The sequence below is a fragment of the Myxocyprinus asiaticus genome, chromosome 35, assembly GCF_019703515.2.
Source record: "Myxocyprinus asiaticus isolate MX2 ecotype Aquarium Trade chromosome 35, UBuf_Myxa_2, whole genome shotgun sequence".
NCBI lineage: Eukaryota > Metazoa > Chordata > Actinopteri > Cypriniformes > Catostomidae > Myxocyprinus > Myxocyprinus asiaticus.
The window spans coordinates 31,902,685-31,915,672 of NC_059378.1; the positions used below are offsets into that span (position 1 = coordinate 31,902,685).

General features: G+C 36.3%; 1 protein-coding gene across 8 annotated transcripts in view; it reads left to right on the forward strand.

Annotated features, from left to right (window-relative positions):
- arfgap1 (ADP-ribosylation factor GTPase activating protein 1) overlaps positions 1 to 6,516 on the forward strand; it is a 78,671-nt gene extending 72,155 nt beyond the window's left edge. For 3 of the 8 annotated variants that reach the window (XM_051672339.1, XM_051672340.1, XM_051672342.1), the window contains 3 exons: positions 1,191 to 1,250; positions 1,916 to 1,989; positions 5,474 to 6,516. In XM_051672339.1, coding sequence (XP_051528299.1) covers positions 1,191 to 1,250; positions 1,916 to 1,989; positions 5,474 to 5,747 — 408 coding nt within the window. In that variant the 3' untranslated portion in view covers positions 5,748 to 6,516. The remainder of the gene's footprint in view (positions 1 to 1,190; positions 1,251 to 1,915; positions 1,990 to 5,473) is intronic. The other 5 variants (XM_051672341.1, XM_051672344.1, XM_051672346.1 and 2 more) reach the window with 2 other exon arrangements.
- Positions 6,517 to 12,988: the final 6,472 nt, after the last annotated feature.

Here is a 12,988-nt window from a genome sequence, read left to right on the forward strand (position 1 = left end):
TGTCAGGAGCTTCTGCAGTAACCAAAACCAGCGCAATTGATGGAGCTAAAGCACAGAAAGCTGTTTTGACCTCCGACATTAAACACTGTAACTAAAAGGAAGAAATCCTAAACCGACAGTGATGTGTGTTTTCTTTGCATCAAATGTCTTGAAAACTATCACATCTTTACTCGTATGGGTTATCTTAACATGTTAATTATATTTCTGTATCTCTGCCTTACATCACATTTTTAAAAACTTTATGATCTTACGTGGATTTTAGTTTGTGAATGTGTCTAAGTGTTCCTTGTTGAGCAAATCAACAACTTGGAAGCGCTGCAGCAGCTAGTGAGGAAATCCTTTTTTTTTTTTTTTCCCCGAGCAGCTCGCTAGAGAACTTGCTTGCTTGTCTTTTGTTCTGCAATTCCATGGTTGTTTTGCAAACTTGTCAAGTAGTTCTTCTCATCCGTGATCTGTGAGGGTGGATCAGCTGAAAGGTGCTTTGCAGCACTTATTGTACCGGAGTAAAATTGACCGTCGATCAGTGCCACCTATTATGAAGACATGAATATGGTTAAGATGATTACTTTTGGTGTGAATGTGTCATTTGTCTGCGATTCACCTAGCATTTTCTGGATGCTTTTGGTGTGAAAGGGCCTTTATAATTGAACTTGTCAGATCTAAACTTAAGATAGAAAGTTTCTGTTATATGGCCCCAGATGACATGCTTGAGCCTGTATCCTTATTGCTGGAGCTCTAGTGTTGAATAATTGGGAATGTGGGTCAAACACAATGCTGTAAAGCCTTGGAACTTTTTGCAGCTGATAACTTTCTTTACTATTTGTATAATAAAGTCACATTATTATGTTGGATGAATTAAATCCCAACAGCAAAGCTGATACAGTTTTAATGTTCTAGCAATGATTGTCTTCATTTTGTGTAGTATAATATTTTACTATTAGAGATCTTTAATACTTCCCTGATTGTAAGCTACACATGATGAGCTTGCATGTCATAGTTTAAGGATAGGCTTGGTATTTCAATTATTGCCAAAACACGTTCTCTGTATCATGTGTAATTGTCTGTAATATTATGTTGCTATAGTTTTGAGGAAAGTCCTTCAAATGTTAAAAGTTGGAAAAGTATCATCTGCATACAGTTATAAATTAAGCTCTGTTAACTGCTCACTAATGCTGCTGTAACTCATTTAGGTGAAGGAAGGAAAGTTATTTGACGACATGGCTGTCAGTATCACAGGACTGGCCACAAAGGTACAGGGCAGAATGCTGCCTGATCGTTCTCAAATCCGCCTCCTCTGATCACATGATCAATTACTGATGGATTACCACAGTAATTAAGTACTGTTTTACACTGATACCAGCGGCCTTAATTTCTCTGAGTCAGAGGAGTGTGGTTGAGAACTTGAGCATTGAGTACTGTTTCTGTATCTGAATTAAAGTTTATTTTTCTTGTTTTCTGCTACCATTGTGTGATTACATTGGTGAGTACAACAATGATTTAGAAATTATTCAAATAATTTAATCATAACAATCACGTGTTTTAGTGCTATATGGAAATTAGAGATCCACCAATATTGTTTTTACAAACAATACTAATACTGATTATTTTTTTGTTTAAGTGCTTGAGAACAAATATGCAGAAACAATTTTTGTTTCTGCCTTTTGACAGTTTTTCAATACAATGGCTAAATAATCATTATTTAATCTAAATGTCTAAATGTTTTGTAATCTAAATGTCAATAATTAATTTTTTCATATTTTGGGCTATGTCTAACTTATTTTAGAATGCTACAAAGTTTGTTATTTATTTAAACAGTTCAAAGTTACTGTAGGTCCAATATTATTGTGATTATATGAATGTTTATTGCAATGGCATTGGCAGTGGTGTTGAGTTGATTTTATGTATGTTTGTGAAGGTTCAGGGAGCAGGTGCAAAGGGTTGGAAGGATATGACATCCTTCTTTGGTGGAAAAGACGGCACAGATGAGAGGTAAATGCCTTCAATTTTAAGTTTATTTATGCTTCTAAAGACATGAGTCTTGACTACCATAGTAAGTGTCACTGGTCTTATTGTGAACCATTAACCTAGAAAAAATATTTATTTTCATAATCTTTCAACATAATGTAATTAATTTTCTCCACCTCTGAAAGTAATTTTCTGCTGTCACAACCAAACAGTAATATTAACCAATAATATCATAGCCTACAAATTACAATCTAAAATGTTATAAAATCCCAATGAATAAAATTGAGTCCCACCCTTCATTATATCCTAACTGCCCCTCATGCGCGGGTCATTGCTAACGTTTAGACACATTGCCATCAGGATTTTTCAAATGAAAGGTGGATCCATATCTCTGTTCCTCCGTAGTAGTCCGGTAAGCTATGCAGCATCTCGTTCCCTATGCAGTGTCTCGTTTCAGTGACCCAAGGTTACATTTGTAACCGAGACGTTCCCTTTCAAGTCGGTCTCTCGATGCTGCGTCAGCCAACAGGGTAATGAAAAACATTGAAAATAAACTCCCCTTCACATTGACAAATGGTAAGGAAGAGAGAAAAAACACCAAGGTTGCAAAACCTGGCAAAACATTACTAGCAATCCCACTAGCCAGCCAGGATGGTGAAAACATTGAGAGCTCCTCTTCACATACACAGTGAGAGAGAGAACAGTGAGGTTATAAAACCACGTAAAAACAGTACAAGCAATTAGCCAAGCAGTGTAATGAAACATTGACATATTAATAACCTCCTTCGTAGCCAAAATCTGGGAACAGAGAGAGGAAACGTCCCATGTTGGCAAAGGTGTTAGGGGAAGCCCAAGACAGATGTCTTCTAGAGACAACCCTTTCGCTCAGGCCCAGGAGGAAGCCATGCTCCTGGCAATTAGCTTTTACACCCATGGGGCACTGCATGCATTGTGAATTGTAAGCGAGTGCAATGACATCAACAACCCAGGCGCGGGATCCAAAGCAGACAAATAACTGATCTGACAGCCTGAATTGTCTCGTTCGGTCAACACATATTTGCAATATATCCAACCCTAACGGAGGAGGAGAGAACGCCTGCAAGGTGACAACCTGAGCCATGAATGGAGTGTCCAAAACCTTGGGCACATACCCTTCCCTAGGCTTAAGGACTGCCTTTAACAAGCCTCTTAGCAAGAATCTTTGACCGACAGGACCTGAATGTCCCCAACACACTTTACTGAAGCCAAAGCGAGCAGCAGCAGCACAGTCTTCAACGAGAGTATGCGTAAGTTTACCGCCTCTAAGGGCTCCAACAGGGGACCCGTAAGTGCATGTAAATCCAGCACTAAGTTCCAGACTGGGACAGTATGCAGGGTGAGAGGGCCTCAGCCATCTAGCTCCCCTTAAGAATTTACTGAGCAAAGGGTGTTTGCCCAGTGATGAACACATGTCTCATTTCCTGCCAGTATGGCAGCGACACAAACTGTGAGCATGGATGGAGAGAGACCTGCATCCAAATGCTCTGGCAAAAAGCGGAGCACCGCCTGCACAAGACAGTGCGCTGGGTTCTGACCTTGGGAGCAACACCAAGCAACAAGAAGTTGACATTTCAAAGTGTAGAGCTGCCTCACTGAGGGCACTCTAGCTTGTAATATGGTGTCCAGTACTGGCCGCGACAACCCTTAAGTGTCTGACAAGCCCCGTTCAAGGGCCAGACGTGGAGTCTCTAAAGAACCGGATGGCTATGCCAGATCGGGCTTCGAACCTGCGAGAGCAGATCTCTCCTCAAGGGAATTTTCCATGGAGGAGCATCCAGCAGCTCCTGCAGCTCCACCAGCTCCTTCAGCTCATGTGCTGACAGTTTAGCTCCTGTCTTCCCGAACTTTGCACAGCACTTGGTGTAGCAAGCAGACAAAAAGAAATGCATACTGGTGTTTTACTGGCCATTTGTGAGCTAGGACATCCAAGCCCAGTGGAGCTTGAGTCATGGACAACCAAAGGCGGCTGTGTCTGGGGAGGCAAACAGGTCCACTGACACAGCGTTGAGAGACCGACTTGAAAGGGGACTTGTATTTACACTAATAAATAGTAGTATTTACACACAGCGTTAAAGCTGCAACTGAAGCAGTACATATACCATGCAAAGGTGCCTTTACACAGACTTTTTAAAAAGGCACAGATACGACAAATGTATTTAATCTGGAATCACGATCACTTGAAACAATTAATTGCACACTTGAAATATAATATCTCATGCACAGCCACAGAAAATGATAAACTGATTATGGTAAAGTTTAAAGCAGTTTTGATGCAGCTTTTCATTTAGACAGAACTAAAGCTGCATCAGAAACACTTCATGATATTTCAGATTTGACTTTTACTGTAACTGACCTGACAAATCAAGAACTGTTTAAAAAAATTCTTATGTGAAAAAATTTGAATGTTGTTATAATTATTTATTTACAGATTTACAGATGTTTACAGATAACTATTTGTGTTTCGCATTCACTGTACAAACATTTTGATGCCCAGATATTATCATTGATAATAAATAAATGTAATTTAAAGTCAACAATTTAAATTTTTTATTATGCATTCTTGGTCTTATTGAGCACTATTCATGACTGCATGCTATTCCAAAGAAAACAACGAAACGTGTCTTTATAATCTTTTATCCAAATGTGATCACTTGCTTCACCTCTGAAACAACTTTTCTCTTTGGCTTAACTCATTTGGTTATATTCTGGAATGTTATGAACACTTTTCACCATCCAGTCAATTCCACATTGATGAAAACAAGTCCCGCCCTACATTATTTATTGTTGATCATCCTGTTTTCCTTGTAAATACATCAGATTACACAAGTTAAGAGAGGCTGCAAACACCATTTTGTGATGATTTTGAGCAACCATACCATTGAGTGCAGAAGTTTGCATTAGTGCTGTCCTGATGAAGCTACTGCCATAACAGATATTTACATATATTCCACAAAACAAAAAAGTAATTGAATTTACACTATGATCCTGTTCAAAACTTTAAGAGCCAGGCAGAGTCAGCAGGGTAATATAGCAGAAGCAGAAGATGAAGAGATGGTAAAAATGAGCAGAATTTATTGAATATTCTGCATGTTTCTCAGTGCTCAGTCTGACTTTGTCTGACCAACACAAGTTCAACAAGTGTTAATATACCAAGCAAAGACAGTGGAAAATTACTCCTTATCTGTTATGTAGCGTTAGAAGGGTAGGTCTAAATAAAAAAATATATCTCTGATCTCTTACATTTGCATAAATTCTGCAAGGGGTGTGTACACTTACGAGACAAAAGCTGTATGCAAACGTATGCACTAAACTGTATGTTGGATTATTTAGATATGGTGTGTTGTTGGCATGAATTCACTCACCAACACATGCTCTTTTTGAGATACATATCACACGTGTTGTTTCTGTTTAAAAGTATTTCATAAACTCGTTGACCAAAGGAGACCAAGTTGTTTTGATCTGTTTGCAGTGCTTATGAAGGTTATCAGAACCAGGATCCTTTCAGCAGTGAGGACAACAGAGGTGCTAAGCAGGACTTCTGGGAGACCTTCGGCAGTAACACGGCTCCTAAAAAATCTGACAGCAACACCTCTGCTGAGAAGAACTGGAGCTTAGACGCTCAGTCCAACAACAAGAGCAGCACCGGAGACAGCTGGGACACCTGGGACAACGCCTGGGAGAACGCTGGAGATGCCAAGAGCAAGAAGACTTCAGAGGAGTCATGGGACAACAGCAACTGGTGAACAAATGGAACCAGGGTAAACCTGGTCTTATCCTAGAGGGTTTGTGTCATGAGGCGTGTTTAAGAATATTTGTCTGTACAAAATATTTAGAACATCTGTCATAAACCCACCTCAGATGTGTGTCCTATCATGTCCTCAGAGTAGATTTCATGCATTGACTGTACCCTTTTCATTCTTATGGTTATCGATTTCTGTTGATGAATATGTTAATAAAGATTTTCAGATGTGGCCTCTATGTCCATGATGGAGATTACAACTTTTGATATTAAGTCCTTTCAAGTCATTGTTAAAGCAGCTTTATGATGTGATCTGCATGTCAGCTACTCTTTGTGGTCTGTGGATCATAATAAAAGCAACTAATAAACATTCTGATAATGTAATCAAGTCAGTTTAATGGATGTTTTTCTTTTTTTATATATCTCTATAAAAAAAAATTAAACAAAATAATAGGTTATTGTAAAGTACACTCTTGCTGCAGTAAATTTCTTGTTTTAATTTTGCAGTTATATTATACACTCCACACCACACACACATGATCTGTTGTGTGCCAGATGTGCATTTTCAGTTTGAACTCTTCTATTCTGAACATCAGGATGATAATTACTACCATGTATGTAGTGTATCAGTGCAATATGCTAAATGTTTTTCCATCAAGTCAAGCTGTAACAACACATGCTGTTATCTGGGTGAAGTGGGAAAGCTCTGCTCTATACTCTGCTAGTTAAATACTGAAATAAATGAAGTGTAATAAAATGTGTTTTACACCTTACTCCTGCATTTTGTGTCATTTGTAGCTGCTTAACACTTTGTAGAAAAGAATAAACACACTTCATGTTTGTCAGCTGGAGAACTCCTATCTCATCAGACAGCACCTACTTACTCTTCTGGCAGGATCATATCATGTAAGGCTCCTAAAACATTCAGAGAATAGATGCTAACATCACCAGCAGAACTTCATTACATGGCTCATTCTGTTTTGGTTTTGTGTCGGATAACTTCAGATAGCAGAGAGACTCAAATATACATTCAACCTATCAGAATATCATAATCATCATCATAATTGTGTGGAATTGTGACTCCACCTGAAGAGTGTGGGCTCTCAGTGATCATTAACTTAATGTCGCTCCAGACCCAAATGATTTTCTTCTGTGGAACACAAAAGGAAAGGTATTAAAAAGTCTTCACATGAAAGTTAATAGTGACTCTGGGCTGTCAATGTCCAAAAAGTGTCAATAACATCAAGCCTCATTAGTTCTAGTACATCTTGTGGCAAAACATTATAACATGCTGTTGCAAAAACTAATGAGGTTTGATGTTATTGACATGTTGCCATATTTAATTTGGCCACTGTATATTGGAGTCGATCAGGCCCACTGTTGTAATCAAATGAGTCCCCACCCCAAGACCAAAAATAATTAAGTTAAAATAAATAACATACATGCAGAGGAAAACATTATACATCACCAGTTGTATTAAACAAAACATTTCTCATTGTGTTTCAGTCACTTTTCTTGTTTTTATTCAATTGAAGGGATTTGAGAAATTCATCAACTTAAAAAATGTGAGAGAGTTGGCTGCGAGTGCTTATGGATGAAGAATTTCCCGTACAAAAAAATAAAATAACAATATATTCCATTGAATCATTGGAAGTGTTGCTATAGTAGCAAATAATGTATTTTAAGTTAAAGGATTGTGAAATTTCAGGAGGCTTAACTATATGAGAATATAAATTAGACCAAAACTTCTGAGATGTTTCACACTGAAATCTTTTTTTTTTTTTTCTCCCTAAGTTTCACTCAGTAAAAGATACCCAATGGAATTTACCTCTAAGAACAATTTGTTTATTTACATTGGGAAATTTGGCAAATATGCTTATTATTACACATCTTGTTTAATATACTTATTCCATCTAAGATCATTATATTCTTTAAAGAAGGTATAGGGAAGTCATAAGCAGACATTAAATGTTTTATCAAAAACTGTATATATATATATATATATATATATATATATATATATATATATAATAATAAAAGTATTTATTCCTAACAGTTATATCCGCGTTGTTCCACAAGAGTGTCCTATGTGGTGAAAAATGTTGGATAACAACTTCCAGGCAAGAAGAGACTGCTGATGAAATTATTCTTATTAGGTAAATCATTAAATTTTAATATAAAAGGGAGGCCACCAGTTTTGTTAAAGATTCGATTATGACTAAAAAAAACAAAAAACATATAGAATTAGAATTTGTTAAACATCTTTTAAGCCAATTAATCTTAAAGGTGTTTACAGTATCATGAAAATCTAACACTTCAAGTCCACCTTCTTTTCTGCTATTTGAAAATAATCAAACCACTCCCCCGTGAAATCGAGTCTCTATCTGACGTCACAGCGATTGGCACAACGGACTTTTAATGGGTACTGTACACAGTGCCTGATTAGAAACCTTACAAAAATATTTTATGATGTATGTCCATATAACTTTGTAAATACGACATTTAATGACTTTTAAATCATATGCTACACATAATAATATATAAAAGAAGTTATATATTGTGACAATAAACATCTCTCATTCTTTGTGTTTCTCAGCTAACATTTTGCAAGCTAACTTCTAGCAGTTTAGCCTGATCATTAAGCATAGACTATACCCTATGCAAGTCACTTACACTGTACGCAATTACACCAATCCTTAGTGTAATTTTGTCAGTGTTACATATGGAGATTATTTATGGAGAAAAAGAAACCCTTTAACTCTTTTAATGGTGTTGAATTATTAATTTATTATTTACCAATGTTTTTAGAGCATGATCCATATTAAGTTAAGTTTCTGAAGAAATTACATTATACTAATCAAGTTTTTACTCTCATTTTGTTTCATTATTCATTGTATGCTAAGTAATTAAATACACACCAGATGATTTTAATTGAAATTATATACTTAGCATAACTTTATTGATTGTCATTTGAAAATGTTATTACTTGTACAGAACATAATACAACATATAATTACTGAACCACAAGAACATTATCAATCAAAATTTACCTTTCAATTAATACGTGCAAAGTATGACCACCTGCCTAATATGCTGTTGGTCCTTGGACCAGATGGGATAGCCTTCGTTGCCCTCACGCATTATGAGCCTTGGGCGCCCAACACTCTGTCGCCGGTTTGTGGTTTGTCCCTCCTCAGACCACTGTCGGTATGTACTTGCCACTTCTAACCGGGAGCACCCCACAAGCCTTGCCGTTTCAGAGATGCTCTGACCCAGTCTTCTGGCCATAACAATTTGGCCCTTGTCAAAATCACTCAGGTCTTTACTATTCAAGGAATAAACTCCATAAGATGTGTAGTTAGTGGAGAGGAGAAAATAAATAAAAAAACCTTGAGGAAAAACCAATTCACTTCTGGCTTACAGTACATAAATATGCTAATATTATTTAGCTATACAGTATGTGTAATACAATTCATGCATTCAATAAACAGATTATGTGCAATTGCTTAATATGCTAGGAAGGCAATGTTTAAAACTGTAAGGTTAATAATGAAGAGTCTTTAGAGACTGAAGAGAGGTAGTGGTTGGTGAAGTGTCACTCGCTGTTCAAATTGGCATAGGCTGCAGTTTTTCTTCTCTGTGTAGTCCATCCTAAAGACTGAGATGATGCAGGCAGTGGTGATGGACGCTTCCCTCTCCATCTGGTTGGCACAGGCTGCAGTTAGTGGTCATCACTAGGTGGAAGTGGTACATGAAGCTGGACTTGGTTATCCCGAGGTTGAGACAGGGAAGCAAATGACATAATATTAGCATATATGCAATGCAGCATAACTACGGGTTGAGGAATAAATTAGGTGCATTAGCTAAACAGATGAAAGCATGTACTAAACACATGAAAAACATGCACTACATCTTTTTTTTTTTTTTTAATTATTATTAGTTTTTTACAACTTAATAAAGTGCCTTTAAAAACTACTGAAAAATTAATTTCACGTGCTTTAATAGAAACGCCACGATTGTAATCCACAATTTTGGTCATCCCATCTGTTTATCGTATCAGTCAAGTTCCAGCTGTGCTTTGCAGTCATTCCCCAATAAAGTAAAAAAAAAAAAAAAAAAAAAAGTTGAATTAGTAAATGTTTGTAATGTAAAGCTCTGGCAAGTCAAACTTTTAAAACACAAAAACAGGACTTAATCACTTAAAAACAAGACAATTCAAAAAGACCTCACACAACATAACTAAAGAATATGCCAAACAATTAAAGACACAGACATGGGGGATAAGAGCAATACAAATGCACTAAACTACTGAACACAAACTAGAAACAATTGGTGAGGAATAAATCATGAAATGAGGCAAGACACACGATTTAGTGGCCCCTACTGGCCACTAAGAATAGTCCTTTAAAGAGTCCGCTTACCTGAATAGTTCGAAGTCAGTTTTAAAATGAAGTCCCTGTGCAGTTACTGTGGTAAAAAAGACTAACAAGTTACAAACATTAAATTCTGGACAATCATTAAAAACTATCTAAAATTGTGAGCAAAATCTATCTATCTAAGGAATAAATTTAACTTCAGATTTATATCTCTTTATGCATGTTGATAATGACTTCTTGTAAAGGGTTGTGTGTTCTGCAAACAACATAAGAGCATAACCAGTTCACTATCAAACATTTTAATTGTATTGTCTGACACATCACTCACTGTTTGCCTGGCAGTGTAATGCCAAATGACTCAACGCTGCAAAAAAATAAATAAAATAATAATAATAATAATTCTATAGTGGAAGGTGCCTGCTGAGTCTTAGTGTCATTCCCTTGGCGTAGGTAGGTTGTGACATCATGGAGGTGGCAGGACAGTGGACTTCTGCAAACATAAGAGCATGTGTCATAACTAGTTCACTTTCAAACACTTTAACTGTATTAAAATAATGACCTATTTTTTTTTTTTTAAATGTGTACAATTTTGCAGTAAATGTATAATATGTTTTAAATTCAACATTTCTATCAAAATAAAACTTCCTTTTTCCTAAAATGTGCATGAATGCCAATATTTACCCTAAAAAAAATATTCAAAATCACACCAGAACAGAACTGTTTAGATATACAAGAAGGAAAAGATGAAAGAAAAGTGAAAGAAAAAAGATCAACTCAGTTTTAGAGTACAGAAGGTTAACACTATTAAACAATCGCCATATCCAATGATTTTGTCATTCAGTAAATTTCTTTTGGGAAAAAAAAAACATTTCAAATATAAGTTGATGTTCTGACATGTCTAATTGACAGAAGTACAAATAAATAAGCAAAACTAACAACTTAGTAAGTAATATGTAAGAACCTTGACAGAATGGCTTGATAAATTCAGGCATGACGTTGCCATAATCATATGACTCATGTGATATAACGTAATCCATGTTTTCTAAATTCATACGATAGTTTTGTGTGAGGAACAGATGTACAGACCTAAACTGCAAATGCTGTCAGCCAGTGACTGTGTCCTAAGAGACACAAAGTTTTCTTCCTGCAGGAGGCACTTCACAGCTAGAAAAAACTGAATCCTCCATCTTTCCGGATATAAATCTCAGAATGTTTTATATCTCATTGGAGACATTTTTACTCTGGATAGTAATTTTTAATTAAAAACGGATAATTGCAAGGATTCATACTTGGATAGAAATATGCCTCAGCAGTATAGTGTATATAAAAGCATTTTTAATATCCTAATCCAGTAATAATAAATGACTGTGGCTGGCCAGCTCTGATAAAAAGTAACAGGTACCACCTGACAGCGTCAGATTGGCATTACCAGCTCGTACAGTGGAGATGGGACTTAAGTTTTTTGCCTGATTATGACAGACTCACAGTCACGCAACTGGAAGCCTTGCCGGTAGCTCATATTCATACTAAAATGTTTTATTTAAAATATATAAACAAGGACAGATGCATGATTGGGGTCCCACCCCCAATTTTACGCCAGTGTTCAGTAGGGTAGACTGTGTACAGTTGTAACACTTTTTGCTATACTGCACAAATACTGACCATAATGAACATGCCATTTTTTCACTTGAGATGCCTTTATCGGTCTACCAACAAAATAAGCATAAAAAACCTGCATACATTGTTCCTATTGTACACAGTTTGTGTGTGAAGACATGGAGCGCATTTGTTACAACTGTCCCCATGCCGGATACTGTTGTAACCCTTACCTAGAAAAGACTTGAAAAAATGTTTTTGGCTGAACTTAAGAGAAATATACTGACACATTTTATACTCTGTTATTGTTTTCAAGTATTTCTATAATTATATAATGTATCAATTCTAACACATCACATGGAACTCCTCTCTTGGTTTTCCTAACACTGATACAAGGCATCCTGTGTCTATCTGGCTTCTTCCAATTCATTCATGTATTTGTCTAGCTTACTTTTCTAAGCTTTCTGATCATTTAAAAACATTGAAGATGAGATCTGTCATATTCCATGCATGTGGTCAAAGTAGTAATTTCATTCTAAATTGGAGTCATAAGACACACAAGACGAGGATATCGAATGAAGTGAGGTATAGTTAATCATATGACATCATGGTGTGGCTGTTGAAAAAACTCTCAATCTACAGACACTTCAATAAACTCCCACACAACCACATGACATGAACTTAGAATGCATGCCAAAAATAATATAATTTAATAAATGTAGGTTTTTAATTAATATGTAATAAAGCAGTATTTGTGAGTATTATAATGTTAATCTTATTTGGACGTCTTATATATAGTTGTAGATGTTAAATTTTGCTGGCTGATCTCTACAGAGAGGAACTTGACAGTTTCCATGACAACAAAGTCACAGTGAAGCTGCATCCATAGCAACCACTCACATTACAGGTTATAAATTAACACACTCATTCTTTAATGTAACGAAAAGTGAAGGATATCATCATGTGGCATCTTTAGATTCATTTATTTATAATATTTAGTAAAATTACAGTCTCCTTATAATTTTAAGATTGTGTGTCTCCTCTGTTTATATTATATTAGGCTATATACACTATATTGCCAAAAGTATTCGCTCACCTGCCTTTAGACGCATATGAACTTAAGTGACATCCCATTCTTAATCCATAGGGTTTAATATGACGTCGGCCCACCCTTTGCAGCTATAACAGCTTCAGCTCTTCTGGGAAGGCTTTCCACAAGGCTTAGGAGTGTGTTTATGGGAATTTTTGACCATTCTTCCAGAAGTGCATTTGT